The sequence below is a fragment of the Chamaea fasciata genome, unplaced genomic scaffold (assembly GCF_029207755.1).
Source record: "Chamaea fasciata isolate MVZ Bird 193981 ecotype frontalis unplaced genomic scaffold, bChaFas1.0.hap1 SCAF_2, whole genome shotgun sequence".
Taxonomy (NCBI): Eukaryota; Metazoa; Chordata; class Aves; order Passeriformes; family Sylviidae; genus Chamaea; species Chamaea fasciata.
In genome coordinates, this window is record NW_027094087.1 from 38,026,178 (window position 1) to 38,053,794 (window position 27,617).

Consider the following 27,617-nt stretch of genomic DNA (forward strand, 5'->3'; position numbering starts at 1 on the left):
CAAGTTGCATCCACATTTGATAAGCATTAGTAGAGCTCAGGCATCATGGATATTTTATTTGGTTTGATGATAGAATGAAGTCTTTCGTTGAAATACGACTTTTAGGAGTAGAGTGAGCATTAGATTTAAATTCAGAAAGCATGAGATTTTTTTTTTCCTGTGCCAGAAGTCTTTACAACAACTAAATAAATTAAATAAATATGTATTTTATAGAACCAAAATCATTGGAGTCACTGTAAGGGTTCCCATTGACTCCAATAGGTCTGTAGGATTATAATGCAGATTTAAGTGCATTTAATTGAATGAATTAAAACCTTTTTGTTAAACTAAATTAAATAACTCACAAGTTAAATCCTATCCTGTAAGTGGACCTACCTAAAGAGTAGATTGCCTGAGCTTCACTTCTGACTGATCCTTTAAGGAGCTACTGGAAGCCTCTTCCTTCAAACTGTTAATTCAATGGATGCACAGCATGAGCTCTCCCATCCCTCTCCGCTCCACTGCCAGAGGTCTGGCATTAGCTGAGGAGGAACCATGAGACAATAACAGTGACAGGAAATGATAAATGCTTTTTGTCTCCATCCCTGTTTTTGCCTCAAGGGCAAAGCTTTTTATTGCAGCCTGGTGGTTTCACCTCTGCTATGTGCTGGCAGCACACTCAGAGCAACTCCACTGGGAGTGCTTCCTTGTGTGTGTAAGTGTACATAGCATGCACGTGAAAAGCTCTGCAGAAACTGGAGGGAAAAAAGACTGCTGGCACAAGTATCGATCCACATGTAATAAACTTACAGAAAGCTGAAATGATAGAAGTAGGAAAATGAGTATAGGAGTATAAAAGGTTCATGCAAAAATTGGCATCTACTAGCCCAGCTTAATTCCTTGGTTAAATGAAATGTTTTGGTTAGCAACAAATACAAGAGACAGATACAACAGTGTGAAATGCATTGCCATAACCCCAGTTTAGCAAGTCTGTTGGGTTAAATCTTATTTTCTGAAACTGGAAAGAGACTGGAGTATTTGGTCCTTAGGCTTTTAACGCAGAGTCATGGCACATGTAGGAGACCGAACAGGATTTCCTTGCCATGAACTTCCTCAACTGACAAATCAACTAACCAGTTATTTTATCATTAACAAAATCATTTATGCAGCCCAAATCCAGCTACAGAGATTTTCTTGGGAAGGGAGCATAGGGCATCCTCCCACAGCATGTCCCAGCTAGTGATGCCTGGTGTGGTGAATGAACACTTGGCCTTGGGGCAATAAAACTTTCTGTTTTCTATATGGCCTCTTGCTGTGCCCCACTGCCTTCCCTTTCAGCTTTATTTCTGTCCCCCAAGACCACATCTCTGTTCTCAAAAAGGGCTTGGGCTGGCTTAGGGTTTACTAAGGGTCAGACTTGTTCCACAGTTTTCTTTTTCCAGATAGTCTGTTGATCTGTCCATGGGGTTTTTTAGAGCCATGCTTTTGTATAGTATTTGCTATGAACATGGACACTCAAGAGGGCTGGGCTCACATTTTCTTTCCATTGCAAGATCCCTCATTTGTTTCCTCCAGCTGCCAAGAAATGAATATTACCTGTGGCCTTAAAGTCAGGCTGTGTTCTTCTAGCCTGTGCATCATTGCAGCAATAAAGACATAGTTAATTCTGCTGTTAGTGACCTGAGAGGCAGAGTGTGAGCCATCCAGTCCTCCCTTAGCTGTCAGTGCTGTGTGTTGCTAATAGGAAGGGGAAAAAAAGAGTAAAAACTTGTTTCTGTCAGTGAAATAAGCAGCTATGACTCAATTCACACCAGGGACTGATCAGTTGAGTAAGAAGGTATCTTTTTCATTCCTTTTTTCTCTCCATAACCAGTGACTGACACTTTGGCCTCAAAATGAGTATCACAATAATGCTACATAGAGCCAAAGGCTTATCTTTGAAGTTCTCCCCCCAAAATTTTAGAAGTTGGAAAGCAAATGGAAATTTAGACAAAACAGATATTAATTTTATTCTCCTGCTCCATTATTTTACCTACTTTTGTCCTATGCTTCTGACAGATTTCAGTCTAACTAGAAGGGATAGAGTCACTTCTCCTTCCAGAGGTGACTGCATCATGTTTGAATAGAGATCTGCTGCCAAGGGCTGGAATTGATTTATGTTTCAACTTCAAGATTCCTGTAGCTTGGGTCATAGAACTTTTCTAGCTGAAGGAATCAGTCAATAGTCCAAACCCCTCTCTGAAGGGACTTCAGTGCAGTCTAAACTGGGTGCTTAGGCAGCAGCAAGTAGTCCTTAGCTAACACCTCTGTAGCAGTTCTCAGTTACATGAACTAATCATTCATCCACCCTTCCAAACTGTAGCTACTCAGCATCAAACCTGGCATGACAGCCACCAGCAGCTCTGGATCAGATTCTCAAAATCCCCCATTTTTGACATTTGGCACCAAAGTCTTTGGAAAAGATGGAGATGGCAGGTGCATGCTGACTGCTAAAATCAACTTACATGCATCTGACAGACAGCTGTCAAGCGAAGAGCTCTAGAATACCTGACCCCCAGCTTGCCGAAGCAACTTCATGAAAAAAATGTAGTGTCTGAGTTCTCATTTTTGCAACCTTTTAACACGCAGCAGCTCTCATCTCCTGCCCTTTCCATCGTTAGCAGCTCTACGCAGCTGAGTCATGCAGGACTCATCCGGCGTATCGGTCATGTGCCTGAGTCACATGGAGGGAGGTGGCTCAAAGCAGTGACCCAGGTCACAGAGATGGCTCACAGCACCCACTCTGGCCATGATGTGGCCTCTGACCAGGCTGCTGGAGCAGGCAAGAACACAGTGAGGTGCATCCCCAGCAGCACAGCTTCCCTGGGGCTTGTTTTCTGTCCCAGACCCTATGGACCACTGTGTATACAGGCCTTGAAGGATCACATATCCTTCCAAGAAACTCTGCCAGGTATGGGTTCTTCTGAGATATGGCAGAGGCCACCACTGTTCCTGAAATGGAAGTCTGCCTCCAAGAAGGAATGACACAGAAGCTCACGAGACTAGTGAGGGCTAAATTTGGGTATCTCTATGACACTGACGAGATGCTGTAGGTGCTGTGACCCAGTGGCCTGCATTGTTCCACTGAGGAGTCCTGTGGATCTGAGCAGGATTAGGTCTTAGACAGGCATTCGTCTGTTCCACTGCACAGCCTCAGAAGCTGCTAATCACTTCTGGAGATCTGGCTAGATCTGGCTACCACCATGCACGCTGATAGCTTGGGAAGACTAGCTGCACTTTTTCTGACTTGGGCACATGTTAAGATACCTTCAAATCCCTCTATTGTGTAAGAGAGGGATTGATACAACCGGGGAATGCCCCACAGCTCCTTCAGGATGGCAGAAGGACACCCAGGCTTGCTTACAGCAGGATGTTTCTCTTGCAGCAGACACTCCAGTATTGTCTCCAGTGGAGACTCACTGTATGCTGACAGGAGCCATTCCGATGGCAGCATTACTGCTGCTGAACTACAGAAACTAAGCTGATAATAGTGCTTGTCTGACAGCAGAGATGTGTCCACCCCAGGGCTTTAGCTAGCTCTGTGACCAGCAAGAAGGAACAGCAGCAACCACCCACTCCTGCAACTGGGATTGCTGTGACGGCCCACGTGGAACTGTGGGACAGGCCACTGTGAATTAGGATTTCATAGGTCTGGGTTCTTTATTTACACTGTGGCACCCTCACAACTCTTTGGGAGCATCAAGAGCATTAAAAGGAGGAGTGACTGTGATTGCTACAACTAATTTAATGCCCTTGTACATGGTCACCATGGCAGTGTCAGTGAGGGTACAGCTGGGCACATTTCTGAGTTATGGCTCTATGTCATGACACTACATGTTTGGATCACCTATGTAAAGTTCTTGGGTTACAGCCAGTAACAAGATGAACAAGAACAAATTGTTCGTCCTCCCTCTCTGGTTAGGATAAGAGAAATATGCCTTTTCTCCAGTAAAAAGTGAAATTTCTCACTAGGAGGAGAGGCTTTGTGTGTGTGAGTACTTCACACAGCTTTATTAGCTGTCAACCTTACAAAGTAATCAAACACACTTTCATAACAAAAATTATTTTTTAATTGCATGAAAATTATAAATTTGCATGTTGAATGAGGAATCATATTGCAAAAGAGACAGAACATTCAAAACATCATTTTAGATCTCATCCTGATTGAGCATCTTTTTTCTTGCATTTTCCGTGAACCTAAGCTCTTCAATTTCCCCCCAAACACATGGTCATTGGGCTGCAAAGGGCACCTGGTGCAGCTCCAGCTGGCTTTCTGCCATCTACATCCATGGGAGCAGAAACAACCCTGTTCGTGACCGTGTTTGAATACAAGAGATACACTATAGTATAATTAGAAAAGATTAACACATCACTCAATCCTACAGGGTCATATAATCATTTAGGACATGGGAACGGTGTCGGTTCCTGATTTAAGGGCCTCAGTTACAGATATGACAAGCTAGCTGTAAAGTGGCAGAAAAAGACCCCACAATGCAATCTATCTTTTTTTCTGAACCAAAGCTGCCAGTAGGTACCCAACAAAATGTCCACCAGAACATGTAAAATTCACGTCTGCCAGATCACACTCGGATCCAGTGCTTTGACTGTGTGGTTTCATTTCAGTTCTGTGTAAGAACACAGCTCAAAGGCCACTCATACTGCTGCTACAGCAGCACTGAACTTAAGACAAAAAAGGATTTTTCCAATATCCTGCGAGCAACATAAGGACCATTTTTTTCCTCTCCAAAGACAATGTGGTCAGAGAAATTTTTAAAAGAGCTGTACTTTTCTGGCAGATGTACCCTTTCTCCTTCAGATCTCCTAAATCCTGTTTTCAGCGTAAGATCAGATGCCCAGGAGGCCACAGATTACTTCTGAGGGTCAAAAGGTAACTAAGGAAAACAAGGATTCTATTTGCTGTACTGGGTCAGTGGATTTCCTTGAAATTATGTGGGCTCACCAGCTGGAAGAAGGTGCAGAGCAGTGTTCTGAGCAGCCTGACAGAAAGCTATAAGAGAAGAGTCATGGAAAAGAGTTTCAGTTTTTAAAATTTTATCTCCCCTGAGCAACATCTGCATCACCAGGCTAAATGTTTGCAAATGTATCTCCTCAGGATGTTCCTCTGCCACGAAATAGGGGAACAGAAATTTCCCTCATTCCTTACATCCAGTCCATAGAAACTGCTGGTGAATCGTAAGTGAAGTGGGTGGTAAAGGAAAGAGGATAGAAAGAGAAGAGAAGAGAAGGAAATGTAGCAGTCCACACTGGATCTGTTATCCATGAGTCATAAGGGCAGTTACGGGGAGAAAACTGTTTATCCCTTGCAATTACTAAATGTACCTTTCATCTTCATCACAAAACTTTGGTAATGAGATTATGCCATTTGGCTATGAAAACCTTCATTTTAGCTCCACAGTATCTTTTCCCTGAGGATTTCTGCAAACATTGCCTCAAACATCAAACACCCATATTTTAATGAACTGTTAGTCTGCCTTCTATTAAACTACAGTTCAAAACACTAGTGTTAATGAGTTCTCCCCATTTCTGATAAAATAAAAATAGCTAGGGAAAAGAATTACTTTTTGCTGACCGGGGGGGCGGGGGTTGAAATGAATTGTGTTTTACAAATCAAACACAACTACTTTTATTCTTACATTCATTTCTACTGTATAGCTTGGGGGATGAAGCTCAGTGCTGCCATCAGTGAAGCATTCCTGATCTTCCCCTGCAGGGGACTGTCCAGTTTGCCATGCCATGCTGTGCTGCCTTGTGTGTGCAGGTTGAACTCTGCCCTGTCACAGAAGCCTGCAAAGTGCAAGTGAGTTTCAGTAGGATTGCTTCAGATCCGCACCCAGGTATAAGTGGGAGCAGCATCTAAACACTGGAAAGAGCAAGCAGTGCTTTGGGGAATATTTACTGGCATGTGAGGGCAGGGACACCAGGCAGATCTGTCAGCCTCACCTTGTCCCAGGCTTGCTGCATCTGCTGCCAAGGGTGGAGCTGCTCCTCCATCCTTACAAACAGGCTGCCACAAATGCACACAATCATTCCTGCTATCTGCTCTGACTGCTCACAGCAGCTCCCTCCATTCCTTTCATACTAGGATGAAGTCCCACGGGGGAGCTGAGGTATCTCGTTTTTGGCAAAGAACATCATTCCCATGAAAGTAAGCACAGTTTTTACAAGGCCGTTTTAATGACATGGCAACAATCTCAAGCATTAGACTCATTTTCTTGCTGCCCATCACTTGAGAAATACACACTGCTGCAAAGCAAGCTTTCAAAAAGTAGAGTGGTTTATCAAACTTGCCTTCTTCTCTGTGACATAGGTTTAAAAAGTACTCAAACACAATTTTGCCTTCACTATTTAGTGCTATTGCAGACTTTGCAACTTTCTTCAACATACACTGCACAATGTGAACCAGCTTATAACTAGAGGGGAAAAATTTCTGGGAAGCAGAAGTGTGTGTGTGCAAAGTTTTGTCCTGGCCAAAGCACACAGCCAAAAGTGGAAAGAGCCCACACGGATAAAGACAAACCAAACTGCAAGAGTCTAACCTGGGCTTAAAAGACTGTGCCCACTGACCCCAGGTTTGAAAGCAGTTTGAAAAGCAGCCTGTGAAATACCAGGCAGATTGGTTGCATAGCCCATGCAGGCTGCCCAGGTCTAAATTTCTTCTCCACCTTAGCCAGGAACCAAACTCTCTTTTCTGGTTGCTCAGAGGCCAAGACTGTGCACACAGGCTGGCCCCACATCTGAGTTCATGCCTCTCTGTTCACCCCCCTGATGGAGCATCCATCTCATCTGCCTCAGCTCTCTAGAACAGGGTGAGCCATGGCATCATTTCTCTCCTGCCCCTGTTTTCACCACACATCTCACCACCCCTCTTGGCACCTCCTGGGGGACAGAGTCACTCATTCCCTGGAGGTCCCTGCCTCTCCTATGACTGCTGAGGCAACAGGGATTATAAGCGTGAGAAGCATCATATTCAGACAAGTATAGTTCAGTGAGGCAGCTGGGAACCTGAGTGATTAGTAGGTAAAATTCTTCCTCCAGGCCTTTTATATCAGATTCCCTGAAATGCAGGAAATGCCAGAGACCTTCACTTGTGGAGATAAAAAAGCACTGCGTTAAGGTTCTACAGCACCAAACCTTTCTGACACCATGACAGTGTAGTGACAATTTTTTAGTGATTTTTATATGTATGGCATATAAAATTAACAAACATAATTTATTGCCCTCTCACACTGTAGCTGAATGTTTTACACAGAGGACCTATTCATCACTCTCTAACTAGTGCAAACAAACAGGCTTCCACAGTGTTGATTGATGGATATATTGGGTTTCTTTACTGCTGCTGCTGCTCATACTACTCTTGAATTAATAACTTAGAGTTTACTTTGCACATTGTTATGTTATTTTTAAAGAGCATTTGGAACACCTATGGTCTGATTCTTATTAACACTACGTCCTTGTTACACCAAAGTGGTCTGAAGATGTAATTAAAGTTTTCTTCTCTTAAAAATTCTTTCCTAGGGCCATAATGATATAAAGGGGATCTCCACCTGAATCAGAATCAGAGACAAAATTTTTGCTTAGGAACTTGTGATGGCAGAGAGGAGTAAATGGTTTTGTTGTCACTATTTCACCAGGTCACCCTAGTGATCAGCAGAAGTCTTTTGAACATAATGCAAAAAACAGACATTAGTATTAGGGTGGCTTTACATACTCTCCTTAAAGAAGATCGTGCAATAATTAGTTTATAAATCTAATTTCCTTCATTTCTTGCAAGAAACATTTGGAAGTGAGCAAAGCCTTGACACTATTGCTTTTGGCTTCTCCATGAAATGCCATTCCAGTTTGGATAAGGTATAAATGGCTGAAAATCACCATTTCCCTTCTGTTGCTTGTGCTCCTTAGGATATTTGTGTCACCCTGTGAAAGCGGTCATTAAACTTGCCCTGAAGACAGCAGCAGAAAGAGCACATACAGCAGTAGAAACTTCTGGGGGTGCTAAGCTCTCCTAGAGCTGCCATCTCTGAGAAAACTTTCCAAGGGGTGCAGCTCCCGATCACATCGCCAGACCTGCTCCAGAGCTGAAGAGCAAACAGTACATCCACTTCCACAAGGTCTGGGGCTGCTGGGCCAAAATGGGACAGGTCAACTTGAGACCAATCAAGTGAAAAAAATACTGCCACAATGAGGCCTGTAGGTAAGGTGATTGCAAACTTCTTTGGAGGAGACATGGCTAAGATCAATTTCCCCCAAAACGGGCACCATTTCTGGCATACATTGTATCAGTAATCTTTTCTGTTGCGATCAAGCAGCCTTATTTCTGAGGCTCCAAACAGAACAGTGTGTTATAGTAGTCACCGTCAGAGTGATCAAGGGATGTTCAAAGATGGACTATAGGAACAGAGCCACTATATGCTGGGGCTGTGTCCAATATATCCTCCAGATTCTGCCATTTGGAGTGCATTTTGAGTGCAGCTTTGCCTCTACATCATACTGTCTGACTGCCCTCTGCAAATATTTCTTCCGAATTTGCCCAACTCCATGTTTCAATCCGTGCTGACTCGTGGTATCCGCTATGTTGTGTAGCAAAGCTGCCTCCAGGAAGTACTCCCTGGCATTAGGGATATGATGCCTTCCTCCTGCTTGTTTGCTGCCTGATGATACCAATAGGTGCCTACAACTTTCCTGCTGGGAGACAGTGATTATTTCTTCACAGTTTGTCTTCCTCATGTCATTCATGATCTCTGTCCATATGTCCTCTCTCATACTCATTGTCTGAAAAGCGTCAGATTAATTGGAGGAAGATGTTTCTTCCCTGCCATATGTTGTCTGAGATGGACACACAGGTTGTTTGGGATGCAAATACCTAGAGGTGCAGGAGGCATTATCACATACGTATATGTATGTACATGTGTGTTGGTGTGTACACTTCCCACTTCCACCACACTGACTCCTGCCCTTTGCATTGCTGTTTTGAGCAAAACTGGGGAGGGAATTTGAGGTGAGCACAGACTCTGTTTCCTTCTCATTCAGTACAGGACATTTCTCACAGGAACTCAATAACACCCTGAACTGATGGCACAAAAAGGCAGACCTGAGTCTGAATGAGGAATAAAAACCTGATCTCCTTAATATTTGAAAGCATTGGCTAGAAAATTAAAATATTTCAATGTATCTTTTGCTTTAAATTGTTGCTTATGGAATATAGCAATTATGGGCAATATTTTGATTAACATTTCAATAAGGACAGAGTTGCCCTCTTCATCATCACACATGAAAATACATTCAGCTTTGTGTAAATAGACATATATGAAGTAGTTGAGATGCAAATTCAGAAGCCTTCATGTGAAATCAATTTCTCTTGTGCTCAACATTTGGAGTGTAGCTCTTACCTTGCATCTATTTGCCATTTTGTGAAGTGCTAAGCTTCTACTGTAGTGTACATGAGCTCATTTCCATCATACACGAGTATCAACAGATACAGACTCCCTCAGCATAGAATGTAAACCTATGAATTTTTTAAATGGTTTAAGCCATACAGATTTAAATATTAATGAAATTAAATTACGACCAGTTTGGCTGCTGAAACCTCTAAATCTTTAAAAGGAAGTTTCCTCAAAATACTTTGGCATTTGTAGAAATCTTTGCCTGTCCGAAGTTTTAACAGGGGAGTGCTTGGTCAAAACATTTTAATTTGAAGAATTTTTACAAAACCTGCAAGGTTTATGCTAATTCTGAATCCAACCCTGTTTGGAAGACTAAATTTAAAGCCATACTTATGCATGTAAATTGATGGCCTGTTTTCACAAATACTGATTTACTTAATCTCTCCTCAACTCAGCCACCTTGTATGAAGACACCTTTTTAGAAGCACCACATGTATAGCAAATGCTTTCATTTCACCAGCTGTGTTAGAAAAAAGTGTTGATCCCACCATCTCAATTTTTAACCTTTGAAGAACAGTTAATAGTTATTCACTTCACAGAAGCTTTATGGATGAATTGGTGTGTAGAAAACAATTAGCATATATTACATAATTTCATTACTTCAGCTATCACTACTGTCTCTGTTCCTACTGATATTTGTGCATGAACTCAATTTGTTTTAGTTTTTGCTTGTAGCATTTGCATGACTAAAATAACACAAAATCTGGGCATTCTGTCTTTTTGTTGTTGTTGTTAAGTAACATTTATAGCATAATTCCAGCTTCTGCATTGTTTTGTTGCCACAAAAAGACCAGAGATGTAAGAAAAATGTGGGAAAAGCACAATCACGACTATCCCAAAGATTTACCCTGGGGGACAGAGAGACCAAAAGGCACCTTGGAAACTTCATTCAAGAGGACGTGGAGCAGCAGCCACATGTTTGTTTCTTGCCCTGAGAGTAACACACTATGTTGTCCAGATCCATAGGCTCAAATGCAAATATCAAGACAAAGTTATCTAATTAGCAGCCTCACAACTGCCTCTGGGTTTTATATGTTGTTTTTGTCAGGGTTGGTTTTGTATAGTAGTCTCCTCTGTTTGAAAGAACATAATGAAGGTGATTAAAATGATTCATTAACATTGTGCCCATTTGAGGAAACAATCCAAACATTTCTATATTCCCTGGTATCAAGCGCAGTGATCTTCATACAAATGTCCAAAGGTCTTTTAGCTTTTTAAATTTTTCCACAGCTTGACTTTAATTAATGTTTCATGTGCAAATTTTTACACAATTACTGTACCAACTGACTAGCTTTCGATTTAATTTGAATTCTTTTGGAGAAGGAGAGGGAAGATATCCTCCCAACAGACTGTATATATAAATTAATAGTAAAATAAATGCCTGTAAATCTATCCGGTGCCCCTAGCCCTGGGACATCTACACCTCTTCACTTAGAGGTGGTCTCAACAGATTCCCACTTGGTTCCAACAAAGAAAGGGACATATGAGGTGTCAGTCAGAGGACTAGGTTGTATTTTGCTGTGAAAGCAGAAGAGTAGAAAAGAATCTCATTTTTAAACTGAGTACCTTGCTGTGACATATCTAATATTTATTCTAAATTTTATCTTAAAACCAGTAAGATTTCCGGCCACCAGCACTCTCCTCAGGAAAGCCAAACAATTGGGAATGTGCTGTTAATTTCCAGCCTAAATTTACTTATGGCCAATATCAAAAGTGGTTACTAGGTGCACTCATTGGAAAACTTGTCAGAAGAAAAAACAGAGGTGGATATGTTAAAGCTATATGGTTTTTGGATGAACATTCTCAAGATCTGCATAAATAATTTGGCTATGGACACCTAAGTTCTACTTTGCAGCTTTAAAAATACTGAGCTTTAATAGGGAGATGAATGTTTGTAACTCAAAAAACCCATTTTCCTTAATATTTTTAGATGGTGAGTCCAACACTCCAGGTAGCATTTCTGGAGGATTAAAAACCTGGTTTTGGTTTGTTATTTTTTAAATACAGTGTATATATATGTCTATAGAAAACGTTTATGAAGAATGGCTCCAGTGCTGCCTGGGGCCCTGGAGTTTGGCCCCAGAAGTGCTTCTGAAAAGGACGGGTGGCCTTGATAGCACTTCAAATATGAAACAAGATTTTGACAACACAGCTGTACTTAGCCCACGAACTAGCTTTCATGTTTACCAAGGAAGCCTGTAATTTGTGGACCAAGAGTTATTTACTTCTCTTAAAAATAAACTCAGCAGTAAAAGTTCTATGTGAAGAAGAGAAGATGCCAGAATCAAGGACTGTGGCACACTTGGGTCTCCTGCATAGATGTGATGGATGCTGCTGCTTTCTCACTGTGTTCAGCAGCCCACATGGCTGTGAGATATTTCTCGATGCTGCTTCAGCTCCCCAGAGTTGGGTGCTGAAGAGGAAGCAGGGCTGAGAAGGGACAGTCAGTGGGCTGGAAACACAGGATGAGAGCTCCAGGATTCACAATAGTGATAGGGCTGAGAGGAAGACAGCAAAAGAGGACTTTGCATGCTCCTCGTGCCACGAGGCTGGCATTGCACAACAGGCCAAAACGAAAGAGTACCTTTGGCTTTTTTTGAGGAAGCCCTTGCCAAAGATAAAAAAAGCCAGTTTGTATGCTGTTGCTAGGAATATATTAGTGAAAGAAGTGAGCTGGTCATGCAAAAAACTTGTTCGACAGAAAGCAAACCAAGTGGCAAAAGCCAAGCAGAGTTCAACAACTAAGACTGGAAATGAGACACCCAGATTGTTCTGGATTTTCTCTGGTTCCGTTGATGCAGCAGATAAACAGTTAATGCCATTAGTGACCAAATGGCAGCGATCAAAAACCAACAGGAAAAGGCCACCACTTGCCATAATGTGAGCGAAACTATTGCGCTGAACGCCCTCCCTGCTGGGAAGTGGCAACACTAGATAAAAGCAAATGGAAAAAAGAAGTATTTTGGAAAAAACCTCTCCCTGCCCCAAATACATTTCTTCCTGCTGGAAAATTTTGAAGTCCAGTTATTTCTGTTAAGCCAGGTTTGTTCGCAGGAAAAACAGAGAATGATGGAGTTGAACAAAGTCTCAAATCTCAGCCTCTTAAATCGTCATAAGACCCACTGAAACGTTTGTGGATCCCATTGATAATGAGGCCCCTGGAGTCTGTTGTAGGGAGAAAACAGTGAAGACAGACAGGTAGCACACTCAGCCTGCTTCAGAAAGGGTTAAAAGTGGTCAGTTCATCACTCTTCTGTGTGGTGCCTTGGAAGTTTTCACAACACCAGATGTGTGAAAAAAAAAAGAAGAAAACAAGCCCAGTGAACACCAGTAGACATCCTGGTGCCCTGGAAGCAGTTAAATTAACACCCAGCAGGGACAAATTTGCAGCTTTGGGAACAAGCTTAAAGTTAGTCTGTTTTCATTCCTGGAGTGAATTTGCAAGTGTATGACAGTGAAGTACAGCCTGGGAAGGAGCAGGCGGCTTTGGATTAAGGATGGATAGCCAGAATTTGCTCCCACCCTCCCTCCTCCCACTCTGTTTTGCACTTAGGCTGTGAAGCTCCCAATACTTCTGCTAATCCCTCTGTCTTCCCATGTCTTTTACCAGTTCCAGTAGGAAAGAAAAAAGTAATTCTCTTTTTTTTTTTTCCCATTCCAGCTTAAACCAGACAAGACTGGAGTTACCCCAGCAAAACCTGATTTATCTGGGATTGCAGTCAACAGTCCTTCGGAGAAATCTAGTTCTGCAATGGATAAAGTTGGATGCTTTTCTAGCTAGAACCAAAGCACTAAATCCTTTAGTAATTCATCACTCAGTTGGAGCCGGGCTGTGGCCCGGCTTGCAACCACTGCAAATTATAGAAAAGACTGGAAAAAGAAAAGTCTGTGAGAGTACATCTAAACCATCTTCACAGAATTACAGAAAGCCCTCACAGTCCCTCTCCCTCTTATAAGTTACATAACAAGTTGGATCCACAAAAATACCATCTTTCCTCATTTTCACACCTTGGTTATTGCAAATATTTTGGCATCAGTCAATCATGGGGAACTTCTCAACCAAGGTGGATTACACAGCTTCTTATGAAGGCCTGAGAAGGCCAATCTCCATCATTCTTCCTTGTGTATATCTTTGGCAAGGTAGGAAGAAACTTCAAACCCTGAAACAGCCTTCTCAGAGAGGTGGTTGATGCCCCAAGCCTGTCAGTGTTTAAGAGGCATTTGAACCTTATAAAATTTTTGGTCAGCCCTGATTTGGTGAGGCAATTGGACTACATGATCATTGTAGCTCCCTTCCAACTAAACTGTTCTATATATTCTGTTCTGTCATGTTCTATAAGTTGGTTATGCAATCTCTACACTTGCAGCTGGAGATGGTGGAGGAGCTGCAGGGTCCCCTGAAGGAAGAAAACCAGAGAAAGGATTGTATTAGTTGTTTCCCAGTGGGGCAAATATGCTGCTTATTCTGTCTCCCTGACTGATGGAGACTGACAGGATGAACAGCATGGCCTGAAATGTGTAGTGTGTCCTTTCAGCTGGCAATTTGAAGGGCTCTGGGCTGCATTTTCTGCCCATTCCTAAAGACTTCCTGCAGATTCTTTGGGAACTACTGAACATGAAGCCCTTATGTTCTTTCACTTATTCTCAGCATAAGATATAGGAACAGTTTTTAAGTGTTACCAATCTTCCACTTCCCCATTGCAAGGACTGTAGGTTCTTGTCCCCTGTGTATCAGTAGCTCCTATTCTGCTCCATTTTCTCCCACATTATTTCCCATGGATGCCCTGTCTCTCTCCATCTGCACCCACTCACTCAGCTTTTTCCTCCCAAACTCCTAATCCTTCTCACTCATTCCCTCTCACCCAAGCCCAATTTGCACTCTGTATTATGGCCTTCCAGGCTTCTTCCTACCCTCAGACCCTCACTCTTCCTGTGTTTCACTCCTTCTCCACCTGCTCTTGCTCTTACAGCTCTGTCCACCCCATCCATTTGTCCTACTCTGGATCCAGTCCCATCTGGCTGTTTCTTTCCCTTGCACTAAACTTTCTGCTCCCGGACTCTCCCTGTCCTGTCTTTCCATGCCCAGTCTCCCTCTTGCAGCCAGCTGTTCACCTTCCACTCCTTCTCCAGACACCCCCTTAGGTGAGGTTCCCCACCACCAGCCACCTGAGGTGAGTTTAACAGCTGGCTGCTGCCGGCAGAAGCAAGCCCATCTCTGCTTCTGGCCTCCACCTGTGTGCTCCTGCCACTTCCCTTGTGCTGGTGTTGGCTTTGCCTGACCCCACAAGCTGAAGAAAACCTACACAGAGAGAAAAAGGATAGCTCTCTGCTGGTCTTGTGAGAGCTCAGACAAGTGCCAGAGCTGCTGCCAGAGGAAGAAGTGGATACAAGGCTTGGGTGGGGAAGGACTTCTTGCCCCTTTCTGAAGCTTCTAGTCTTTAGATCAGCTCTTCCACCCAGTGAAACCTCATGTAAAAAAGTCCAAAGCCTCTGTCCTCCCCTTTTGGCATATTGCCATACAACTCAATGTGTGAAAGCAAGTTTCAGTCTGCACACCTCTTTCAGGCAGAGCAGCAGAGCTGGGCTCATGGGTGCTGAGAGTCTTCTGTGGAGAGGCTATTCCTCACTGTGTGCCTCGCTTGGGTACTCTGAGCTCCTTCCTCACTGGTTACATAGGAGGCTTAGGGGGTTAACATGAAATACAGATATCTGGTATGAAAGAGAGGGATAAATATCCCTCTTTTCCCTTAATTCCTGTGTTTTCTACTGATTCACTGGGTCTGCTTCAACTCCAGACTCTGTCAGAGGATTTTTCTGCAATGATGAGCGTATCCAACAACTCCAGTGGATTGATTGTAACAGCTTTGAATGACATCTTCTTTCTTTCTTTCCCCAAACACACAAGAATATATAAAATATACAGTAACATTTCCTTCATCTCAAGGTTTGGCTGGCTTGCTTATTTAGATTGTAAATTCTTCAGGGCAAAAACTGTCTCTTACACTGTGTGTGTACATTACCAGAAACAGGCATGCAGCAAATGAAGCAGGCAGATGGTTCTGGAATAGTTCTGTTGGAGCATCTGGCTGATTTTCTGGAACAGCATCACATTCAAATGGTAAATTCACCCGTGAAAACTCACATTAAAGGAACATTACTAGGTCTGTTGCTGTCTTAACAACAGTAATCTGTGGCCTGGGGCAGGTCTCCACCATTAAAACACCAGCAGTAAAAGTGGTTGAGTGGAGGAATAAATATTTGCCATTTAAATATTCCTTCATTTTGAACCCCTAGAGAGACAAATTACTGGAACTAAGCACTCTTGAGCACTCTGGGGAATTAAAATAATAGGAAGACTCTAGGGAGAACTGGGGCTTGTTAATTTTTGGGGGGTTTTTTGTTTGTTTTTTTCTTTCCCTTGACTTCTTGAGGTATTCATAAATTGCCTACAAACAAGTAAAAACTTACAGGAAAGTGTTTTTCACCATGCCAGCTCCAAATGGTTGTGGAATTATATTGTTTTTCCAGGCTGCCTTTCCAAAATCCCTGCAGGAAGTTGACTCAGGGCTTGACTCTAGCCTCAGATGCATGCACAGCAATGGCAGGAATCCTCACTTCAACCAGGTAAGAAGGCCCTGTGGACATCATAACTCTATGGACAAGTGCACAGGTCAAGATAGACTAACTTGCTCCTCAGCTGAGAACCAGACCTGAAGCATCCTTAGCCCCTTTTCTTCTGGTCAGCATGAAATCTTCACAGTTCCTTATCTCAGACTTGTCCTGTTACACTTCCATTCCAGTTAATCTAATAAGCACAAGCTCATGTCCTGGTTTTGATGATGATTCCTCACTTTACCCTAACACCCTGGGCCTGTAAACCATAATCTCAGTCACCAACACTGTGGATCTTCTTAGTTGCCATTTGTTCCTTGCAGCCATCATCATCTTCTATATACACACTCAATACCTTGGCTGTCCCTCTGCTTTCCTTCCCTAGCCCATGCCTTCCAGGTGGTGATGGAGTATAATTAGAGGGCTGAAGTAGCTAACAACCTTACTGTACCCTCTGTCCCCAACAGCAGGGTTTCCCCCCCCCCCCCCCCATTCAAGACAACTGACTGAGTTATGAAGGGTCTCTTTGATCACTCCAGTTCTCAAATCAACATCTCAAGACCTGCAGGTAGGGAGAAGCTCATATCTATCAAATCCTTTCCATAATACCCATCTTATCTTTGATCTTACAGAAGTCAGATCAACACGGTCCCCTTGAAACAGGTGCCATTTTTAATCTGAGTTTATACAGTTCTTCACAGGATTACATTTTGCCCTCTCAGTGGACCTCCCAGAAACTTTCACAATGTTAATAGATAATGAATGAGACTTCAAGTGTGCTGACATTAGCAAAGAACTCATCCAGGGAAGCTCAATGATGCTTTTCATTGGTACCTTCATGGAAGTACCTTCAAAAAGCAGGTCAAAAGAGACCTCAGGAACAATCTCATCTACCTCCCAAATCCCCCAACCAAGAAGCATTTGACCATGAATAATAATCTACTATTCTTCCAGTGTAAATGCTTTATGCAAAGAGTTCAAGAAACATTATGGAACTTGAAATGTCTCTGAGACTTTGAATTACAATTGCCTCAGGGACTGACTGTCCACAGTGGGACTGTGTATGTATTTTGTTCGGCAAACTGAGCATGAATGATATAAGGCATGACCAAGAAAACTCTCCATAATGACAATACAGGAACTTATGACATTTTTTGTCTGGTTTCATGCTCATAAATCAGCTATGACCCTGCAATTGATGGTGGTCATTGGGACACACTCAGGTTTTTATCCAGAATATTTAATTCAGAAGTCCTTGTACGAGGGAATGCGACCAAAATGGAGCTATCAAGAAAAGCTGTCATCCAAATATTATTTTTATAGAGAGCTTTGAGAGAAAGGTCACATTGTTATTTTCTTACCCTATGGAACAGTTTCTATTATTACAGATTCCAAAAGCCTGGAATGGTTGTTATTTATGATCTAAGTCAAATTCAAGTCTTGGTTTGTACCAATTACCAAAAGTTACTCTAGGTTTTCTCTCTTAATTTCACAAATGTTTGTAAAATACTTCCTTCACATTTGGAAAGAGAGAGGCTGCAGAGATATTGCCTCACCAAAATGTATTCTTCTTTTCTTCCATAGTGGTAAACACAGAGGTTTAGGAAGAGGTTCTCTTTTGATAGAGATGACCCATTTTCTTTGAGAAATTCCAGGGGCTAAATTAGAAATGTAAGTTACTACTCATCAGTGAATGGTAATAAGAGTTTTTTATACCTGCACTTTTAAAAAAGACATTAGTTCTTTTGGTCCTGGTGCTTCTTCCTCACATAGCACCCTAATTATCTGAGAGTTTAACATATACTCTTTATTGAATCCACACGGTGCCCATGCTTTAAAAAAACAAGGTAGAAAGTCATATCCTGCTTCTTTTATGCTGCTGTGAGTTCAATTACACTCTCCTGAAAATAGATGAAAATTCTCTGGGTTTACACTGGAGAAAACAAGAGGAGAAGCTGTTTCAGGATCTCTGCAGAGCTGCTAGGTTAGTTGAAATACCATCTCTGTCCCTTGGAGATATTTCAGATGATGAATACATATTAAGCTGTGGGTATTGGAAAGGCTGGTGTAATGGAATAGTTTGCAAGGGAGGGTCACATCAGCCCCAGGAGCTCCTCTGTGGTGGCACACCCCTGGGTGCAGTGCTGATCAGTGACCCTACAGGGAAAACATGCTAGGAGCTGGTATTGGAGAAGGGACTGCTCAGTATTCAGTAGGAAGGAAGACTGGCTGGACTGAAAAGGAGTCTGTTAAGATCTGCTAAAGAAAATGATCTAAGGTGGGCACCAACTGGGACAAGTAAGGGCAAACACCACCACCACCTCTTAAACTGCGACTAATCACAATTCTTGGGTTATTGAGAAAGAATGTAGAGGTGTGAAAAAGGAGAAGGTGATCCCATCCTCAAAGCAATTCTTAAGGAACTAGGACTAACAAGGCCCTGAGTTTGCCACAAGCAAACACTCTTGTGGGTTGTATCTACACTGATACTTCCAGAGCCTTAAAAATATGGACTACTGGTTGTTCATGTAAAGTGGGGGGTGAAGCTCTCACGATCCCTTGTGTTATCCTTGCCTCCAAAGCCAAGACTAAATAGGACACGTGCCCACATGTAGCAGATGGAGTGGCCTTGGTCTGTTAGGGTTCCTGTTCTCATGAGCTCAGCCTTCTACTCTCCCTTCCCTTGAGCAAATGAAGTTGAATAAAAACAATTGGAGAAATATTCAGCTTGAAATCCTTGAGTTTAATTTGGCCTTAGGTCAAAACCAGAAGGGGATGAATAATATTTTATTTAGTAGATACAGGGTTTTTGTTGTTGTTGTTGATTTTGTTTGGGGTTTTGTGTTTTGAGTTGTTTTTTTTTTTGGTGTGTTTTTTTTTAGTGTGTTTTTTTTGCTTCTTCACAGAAAACTAATAGATTTTATTGAACAAGTATAATGGCTGATCAAAAACTTTGAAAATGTGTGTGGAATTTCTTGGACTAGTTAAAAACGTCAAGTCTTCAGCTCAAAAATCTTAGGTCTTACTTCAGAAGCATCTCTCTCTGACTGGACTACATTCCTTCAAAAGGGAAGAGCTAGACTTCTACCCAGACCCTGTTACAAATTTTCAGCTGAGGTTCTGTAGAAGTATCACAAACTCGATTAAACCTGTATAGAATCTGGAGCTTCTAATTATTTCCTAAACAAAGAGAGTGTTGAATTTTTATGAGTTTTTTCATGACTATGTATATGTTGCATTCAGATAGACGAAAGAAAGAATCTTTCCCAGAACAATGGAAAATGAAGGAGAGAGGCAAACAAACCCTTCGTTCAGATCAACCTTCCAGGAAACCAAGATGATTTCCATCATTTTTATGACTTTTCCCTAGAGGCAAAAGTCATCTAATTAGCAAATCGCTCTATAAGTTTATTCCAATTTGACACAAAGGGAATATGACAAGCAGAGAAATTATAAGCCTTACATTTCCAGTTAGCCAGTTTGGACTGATAAAACCAAGTTCGGGTGGGTTTTGGGACTCTTAAAGCTTGGGGAGCAAAAATCCAGAGGGTGAGCTAGTTCTGCTAAAAATGTGAACTTATAGTGTTCCAGTCAGTGATTTCTAATGGCAGTGTCACAGCAGTCCTTTATGAATTTGCCCTCACACTACCAGCTACAAAGCATTGCAGTGAGATGGTCCTATAATGATCTGAGGAGGAGTTGAATGATACCAAGCAGAATCAAATCTTGATTCCTCGTGCAGAAATAGAGCATGAGTAAAATAAATATTAATCATGAAGTTAATTAGTAAATGCTGGTAATTAATCATGCATTACTTTTAATGATGTGTAGAAATCCTCAGAGGTGGGAGATGATCCTTCAGGAAAGCAGACCGTGCAGCCTAAATGAGGTGATGTCCCCATTGCTAAAATCAGCAGCAGTCGACACACAAGGTCACTTTGACCTCTGTTGTCTTTACTGGAAGATAATACTGGCAGCGTCTCCTCCCCCTCTGATTTAATATCCAGATTTATATGGCAAGCAGACCCTGTCCAAGGGGTTGGTGGGCTCTTGCAGCAGTGCAGGCAGGTGCTAAAGGGTCCACAGAACTCATAAATATTGCCAGGTAAACAGTTACGTTCAAACCTTTTAAAAAACCCTGCAATTTATGGACTAATTGTATTTCTAAGTATTATTCCAGCAACTACAAAATACTCTAATTGAGTGAGACATAATTGATGTTCTGAACTTCATCAGCACTTTGGAACAAGTGCTAAGGATCTCTAAAAAAAATCCAGTTATCTCTCTACAGCATAGAAAAAACAGCATCCTTACTGCAAAAGCCCTGAAATCTGTCTAAAAAGCTTCCAAGCTTCTCAACTGTGCTCTGAGTCAGGTAGCCACATCTTGCAGAAACAGCTGTGGGAAGTGGTCGGATGACAAAAAACATTGGAAAATTAGTTGTCAAAGACAAGTCTGTGATGATACGCAAAACCCCTTCCTTACTGTAATTAGATCTAAAGTTTGGCACTCAGCAAAGTTCACTTAGGACAAGTTTCCTAAACCAAAGATCTTGTGGCTGCACAGGTGAGAAATCCTGCTACACTCATAGCAAATCTTGCAAGTTCTACTAGGACTGGGGTGCCTCCCTGAGCAGTAACCCAAGAGCACAAAGAGCAAGTAGTTAACATTACCTCAAGCAGAGTTGCTCTCATGTTTTTATGCCTTTCCAGAATGTGACCTGGCAATTTTTATTTTTTTTTTTTTTCAGAAAAACAGTAGTATTTGCAGAAGTCTTGCCTGTCTCCCCTGTGATGACAGATTGCTGGAAGGTTCATCATGGCTGAATGAAGGAACTGTTAAAATTTATCTGTCTGCCAGTCTATTAAGAGAATGGGGAAATGCACCTAAGAAGAGAGCACACAGTGGCTCAAGAAGAAGAGGAACAGCTTACAGACACCTCCCATAAAACAGAAAAACTTGCATCCTGCAAATGCTCATTCTACAGCATCTTTAAACAAAGCAAGTTGTCACACCTGCCCACAGGTTTCACCTGGTACCTCTTGCTAAGGGACTTTCTGGAGTAAGGCATGGTTAGTTGGTCAGGAAATTTAAGAGTTGAAAGGAAAAAGGTGTGCAGGCAAACAACTGTATTTACTCTTTTTAAAGCATCAGCCTGTTCACCCAGTTTGGTGAAGAAACTCCAGCTCAGAGATTTATTCACAGTGCTACTTTCTGGGAGTCCACGGAAAACGTAGGCTTTCATTTTTTTTCCAAGTAGTTTCTCATAACTTTTTTCACATCTACAGATGATCTCCATACCTATACTGCAATTCCGTATCTTCAAATATGTTGAGATGAAATCACACCTAAACTACTCAGAGTTGCCTCAACATTCTAAGGTCAAATATGTTTTACTCATTTTGCATCCTGGTTTCCAGACTGGGGTACAGCGAGTTTGCACATTCTCACTTTGATTGGCAGGTCTGAAACTTGGGATCTGAGACCTGGGTGCACAGGGACTTGGCATAGCACAGCTAAGCTACCAGCAGATCTTGTCAGAGTACTGCCTCATGATAACACAGCGGGAGCTGGCCACATGGAATATAATTGTAGACATATCTGTGGCAACCTTCTCCTTCATCTCTAAGCATATATTTTATCCACAGAATATTCCCAGAAGTGTGATGGGTGTTTATAAAGCTCACAGATAAATCTTGGGTTTTCTTTGCCAAAGCGATAGCAAATGTGCAAACAGTACTTTTTTGTCATATCAGTCAAAAGATATCTAAAAACAGAATTTCATAACCCTGCCTCCCTGAGAAAAATGATGGCATAAAAATTAACATTTTAAAACACATTATCTAAGATAACATGGGAATTAATGAAAATTTTGACATTCAAAAGAGCCTAAATTTTTGTAAGCTAGAAAACTTAGATAGGAGTCCAAAATACCCTTGCATCTGCCCTACAATCTCACCTTTCTGACAAGTATCTACATAATATTTAGCAGTGACATTTTCATTCCATTGCATGGAAGGTGTTATGAGTATGTGCTTCTTCTAAATGTGCATCCATGATACACATGAATTGGTGCTAAAGGTGCCATCACCAGCTCTGCAGAAGTGCATGCTGAGAGGGTCATTAAGTGCCACCAGGACACATCTCCTGCAGGAATGAGGCCAGGCTGGAAAAGCCTTTTTATTACACGGACCAGAAAGATTCTGTAACAAAGAAGGAGGAATTTGTCTTACCTGTCTGTGCTGCTGAGAGACTGGATACTGCAAACCTGAGAGTTGCTGGCTTTGCTGCATTTTCTGAAGCATCATTTTTTGCTGCATTGCTAGGGTTACATTAGGTGGCCTCTGGAGAGGCTGGTTTGGGAGAGGCTGAGCAGTTTGTGGCTGTGGCTGTTGTTGCTGCTGTTGCTGTGGCTGCTGCACGGGAGCTGAACCCTGTGTCTGCTGGGTGTAGTGCAGAAGGGCAGGCTTGTTTTGGGAACCCAAAACAGAAGGCATCTGCTGGTTTGTTTGCTCTGAGTTAAAGTGAAACAAAGGCTTTGTGTTGCCATGATGCTGCTCTAGAGGTGGCTGAGCACTGTTGATAAAGTTTCTGTTGAGGTCCTGAGGCTTCTGTTGCATGATTATGTCCATGGGATTGCTCTGGGGAGTGGTCGGTTTATAAACATAGTTGTTCATCCCTTTTGTCTGGTTCCCATTCACTGGCACCCCAAGCATTGCTGAGCTTTGTGGGCTGAACTGCTGCTGGCGAAAAGAGGGACTGGGGATTTTCTCTTGCACGAAGGGTCCAGGGGAAGGACCTGATGGAGACAGAGTGGACCAGTTGGCTGTCTGGTTCTGCTGCTGCTGTTGCTGCTGAATCAAGGCATGCTGCTGCCGATTGGCTGCGATCTGCTTGAGTTGCTGTGCATGAGACACCTCCTGCCAGTTGGGCAATGGCCGACTGGATGCAGAAGAGACCTGCGACACCTGTGTTTGAGGCACCGAGGGGATGGGTGAAGAGGCAGACATGGCAGTGGTGGCCATGGTGAAGGCTGGACCTGTAGAAGAAGGCCTCATCTGTGGGGAGCCCACAGGAACCTGATTCATGCCTGCTGCATACTCACTTTTTATCACCATTTTATCCATCTGCAGAGATCTCACAGGGCCCCTCTGGCTCTGCTGCCCAAGGTCAATGTTGAATGGCTCATCTTGTTTTATCGTGGCATTTATCATATTCTCTAGCTCAACATCACTCATTGGTGGCACTGATATGTTAGTCAGTTCATTAAACAGTTCCTGAAGCTCAAGATCCATTTGGTCCCATGAATCTTCCCCATATCTGTTAGGGAACATGTTCTCATGGGATGCCTGGCCATCTAAGTGTTTGCTGCAGGACATTGTTTCTCCTGGTTCTTTCTTTACCTCTTTCAAAGTCATATTAAACATGTCATTCCCACTAGCATGGGTATTGTTTGCTAGGCTGCTGCTGGCCTTTCTTTGTGATCCTTGGCCCACAGTCATAGTCCCTGACATTGACTGGCTTTGGCAGTTGTTAACATGTTGTCCACCTTGTCCCACTGAGATATTGTCACCCACTCTTATCCTCTTAATGTCAAGGAAGGAACTCTCTGAAACACCATTGGGCCTTTTGTTGACAGGCGACAGATTGACCACCAGTTTTCTCTTCAAGGAACCTTGGAGCTGAAAGAAGCAGAAACAAAAAAAAAATCATTAGATGATACCAAAGAAATAAATTAATTGCTTGGAAGGCTACAGGCAAGAGACAGGTAAGCATTGCTTAGGTAAAAAAGCTCCTCTGGGCTTTTTTTAGTCAATGAAGCTGTGCAGAACTGTAGGCAAATAGGCTTTAAGTGGTGAATCTCCCTGCCATCACCACCCTTGCAATCAGCATTTTTCAAGCACTGCTGCCTCCTGTTGTTCACAGACCCCCTTCCCCTTATAGGTGTGATGAGGGAGGGAGGTAGACAGAGCTTCAGCTGGTAAAGCCTCTTTGCTCCAGATCTACTCCAATCTAGCTGTACCAGACTGATCTAAAATACTTTCAGACAGCAAAGACAAATGCAGTCATGAAATCTGCCCTTATGCTTATCCAGCCCTGCAGGTTTTCATTCTCCTGATTTTGGTATATGATCCAAAAGAACACTTTTGACACCTGTAGAGTCCAAAAGTCCTTGAACACATTATAATGGCCCACACAAGATCAAAGCATCCTAAGTTCAAGTAGGTTTATACTGGCCAGAGATGTGTATAATTTAAAATGTTAGATGTTAACTTGTTGAAAACTCAGAATTAATTCACCGGAGCCATGTCAGGTTATGTCAGCCAAGGGTCTGGCCCGTGATGTACTGCCAGATTATTTCCCAAAGATGTCTATTAATACATTAAGCACTTGTTGTTTATGTCCTGAAACATCTTTTATAAAACATACAGTCTGCTCAACACTGCTCTGAGAGTTGTAACTCTATTTCCTTTTCCTTGAATATTTACAGTGATACTTCCATTTGCTCGCCAGCCCTGTGGGCCTACCGAAGGAAAAGAGGTTCATGGCTCTGTCTGCCTGATCTACTCATCTGCTGTGGTTGTACACACAAATTCCTATCCTGCATACAGAAAACAGAGATGTCAGTCCCATGAGCTGAAAAGCTTGGACTTGGTACATATGCCCTCAAGTAAGATGCAGATGCCCTCAAGAAGAGTTACTTTGAACACAGTTCATAAAAGAGCAGATCACTTAAAACAAGGGCAGCTGTCCTATATTTAGCCCTGTACATTTGATCTTAGAGGTCTTTTCTAACCTTAATGATTCTATGATTCCATGACCAAAGGGTGCACAGTGAGGAGCAGGCATGTGCACATGCAGCCCTCGCAGAGCCAGCACACACTCTCCCTGTTTCAGCCATCAGCAATGCCAGGAAACAAAGCAGTGAAACACAGCTCATCTTCTGCCTTTCTGCACTTGGGCAGAAGTGCGATGACCCTGGAGGCACGAGGACAATGCCATCTGAGAAATACCTGTGTGTGCCAGTGAGAAAATAATGCCTGTAAAAACTGTGATACCTTGGGAGGCTGCAAAGGGCAGAGAGAACTGAGAACTCTAATTTTCCACTTAAGTGAGGAAGGATGATTTATGAGATCTTCCAGTCACATTATTTTATCATGCTGTTTCATGTACAGAAATCCATGGGCATGTAATATTCTATTATGGCCTCTATGCCCCTCAGTTTCAGGTTTACCTATAGGTAAAAGCTCTTCCCAGATAACTCTGGCGAAAAAAAAAAAAATATTCTGGTGTGAATACCAATTAATTGCTTGAAAACAGTTTAGCTGAGAAATCTGTATTTCCTCCAAACCCACCTTTTCTTCCATTGCATCACCAGGTCACTGAGTTTAGCCCTTAAAAATAAACTTTGTAATTTCTCCCGCTCACACTGGAAATCCAATTTCATATTTCAAGTTAACTTTCCAGCACAGCTTTTAAATCACAGATTCATGTTTTCATTAGCCCAAACATGTTAATGCCTATTTGTATAAGTCCACAGACTGCGTGTATGCAAGAGTAATTAATTGTCATTAGGTGTCCCTCACTGGGGAGAGCTTTGGGTGGTCACTGCGAAGAGCAGAGACTGTCTTGGGTTAGCATGTTCCTTCTGACACATGAGTCACTGTACTTTCCTTTGGAACAAAAAAAAAGGTAAGTTGCACTTCCTTTTACCATAATTTTTGATGTCAGTGTGTTTATCAGAAACCATGCTCATACACCCAAATTCATCTTCCTGGGAAATGGGGAAGTCCACAGGTCATTAGAATACATGACTTGGCAGCGCATTTTGTTTTCAGATGTGTTGCTGGCAGAAAGGCTGAACAGATAATGAAGAGCACATCCCCTGCATTTGTATATGTTTTATGTGGTTAATATGACTTTCTGAGTTAATTTGGGTTTGCTTGACATTTTGAAGCAGAGGGAGCTGTTTAAAAAACTCTGTATTTTCAGGGCACCTTCACCAAGCTTTCTGACACATATAAAAATGAAGGTGTTACATTGTGCTGTGTGTAGTACCTGCTTTTCTTCTGCATTTGAAGTAGCTTCTAGCAGATAGTAGGGTGAGATGGGTGAGCTGGGAAGTGGTTTGCCACACACAAATCAGTAGCAGAGCCAGGCAGAGCACCATGATCTCCAGATACATCCCTTAACCAAGCGTCCCTGCCCTTAACATGGCCTGGAGGACTCCTGGTTTCCTGACATCTGCTCAAGTGCCCACCAGAAAGGGCACTGTACTTCTCTAAACAATAACAAGTGGTAACTTATTACATCACCCCAAAATATTTCAAACATAGCCCTTGGAATGCTGACAACACCATCAGTCAGTAGATGTCCACACGTGAAAGCAGAAATTAGAGCAAGTGTGGCTGCAAAGGCGCAGGGAACTCAGGGGACTTCACTGAGGCTGCTACAAAGTTCTGATTTCACATCCCCCATGAGTTCAGAATATGGAGGGAGAGGATGTGGGAAGGATGTGAGCAGCCCATAGGGATAAAGCCCACTCTACCTCCTTGCATTGAGCTGTTACCAATTATATGTCTGGGGGCAGGGGACACGCTTCACGGGACTGGTCTGTGCTTGTTCAGGAAGATGAGCAGCGTCCACCACAAGCCTCTCTGAATACTGCCTTTTGCAGGGCACTGCTGCCCCAACATTATGCCTCTTTTGTTTTCAGAAGAGAAAGGACCACGGTTCCATCACGGAAATCTTTGCATTTTTCCAACAATCACATTTTTCAATTACTGACTAAAAGTCAATACTCAAGCCCTTTTTACCCAGCAAAGCACAGACTCTTCAGAAGGAAAAAAACCAACCAAATCAACTTGCTAGATTTCAGGCTCCATCTCTTTCAATTTGCAAGCTAGGATTGATTTGGGTCAGTAAACATAAAGCAAAAGTTTCTATAACACACACAGGCACATTGCTCAGATCAAACAGGCTTGCGATTACACATCTCAAACTGCTTGAACTGTGTAATACTGAAAGGCCTGTGATGGGAAAAGAGTGACATGACAGTAAGTGGGAGAGGAGGAAGCCCTCCAAGCCCAGCTCCATCCCACAGGTAGGTGGGCAGCACTGGATGAACCATCACAGAGTACAGGCATTTCCTGGCAGCATGTGTTATTGTGAGACCTTTTGCTATGTAGGCTCTGGTGAGTCAGTGTGAGTTCATGCACTTACAGCAAGGCAGTGCTGGATGATTGATCTTCTGAAGTCAAAACTGAGCCTCTGGAGATCATTTCTGAGAGACAGCCCAGCGCTGTTCCTGGACAAAATGCCTGGGGACAGCAGAGGGCAAACTCTAGAGATGACTTGATCTAAATGGTCTCGTGTGATACTATGTCCTATACGGAGGGACACATAAAGTAAGTTTTACATTTAAAACTTATTCAGAGTCTTAAAGGAATTTAAGAGAGGCTGCTTTTTCTCTAATGCTCTCTGATACCTGGCCAAATCAGCAGGAGATCCACTGAGCTAATAACT

At 42.5% G+C, this 27,617-nt stretch overlaps 1 protein-coding gene across 2 annotated transcripts in view; it reads right to left on the bottom strand.

Annotated features, from left to right (window-relative positions):
• Positions 1-27,617, bottom strand: part of MAML2 (mastermind like transcriptional coactivator 2) — a 213,315-nt gene that overhangs the window by 42,747 nt on the left and 142,951 nt on the right. For both annotated transcript variants that reach the window (XM_066175726.1, XM_066175725.1), the window contains exon 3: positions 22,325-23,773. In XM_066175726.1, the coding sequence (XP_066031823.1) occupies positions 22,325-23,773 (1,449 nt within the window). The remainder of the gene's footprint in view (positions 1-22,324; positions 23,774-27,617) is intronic.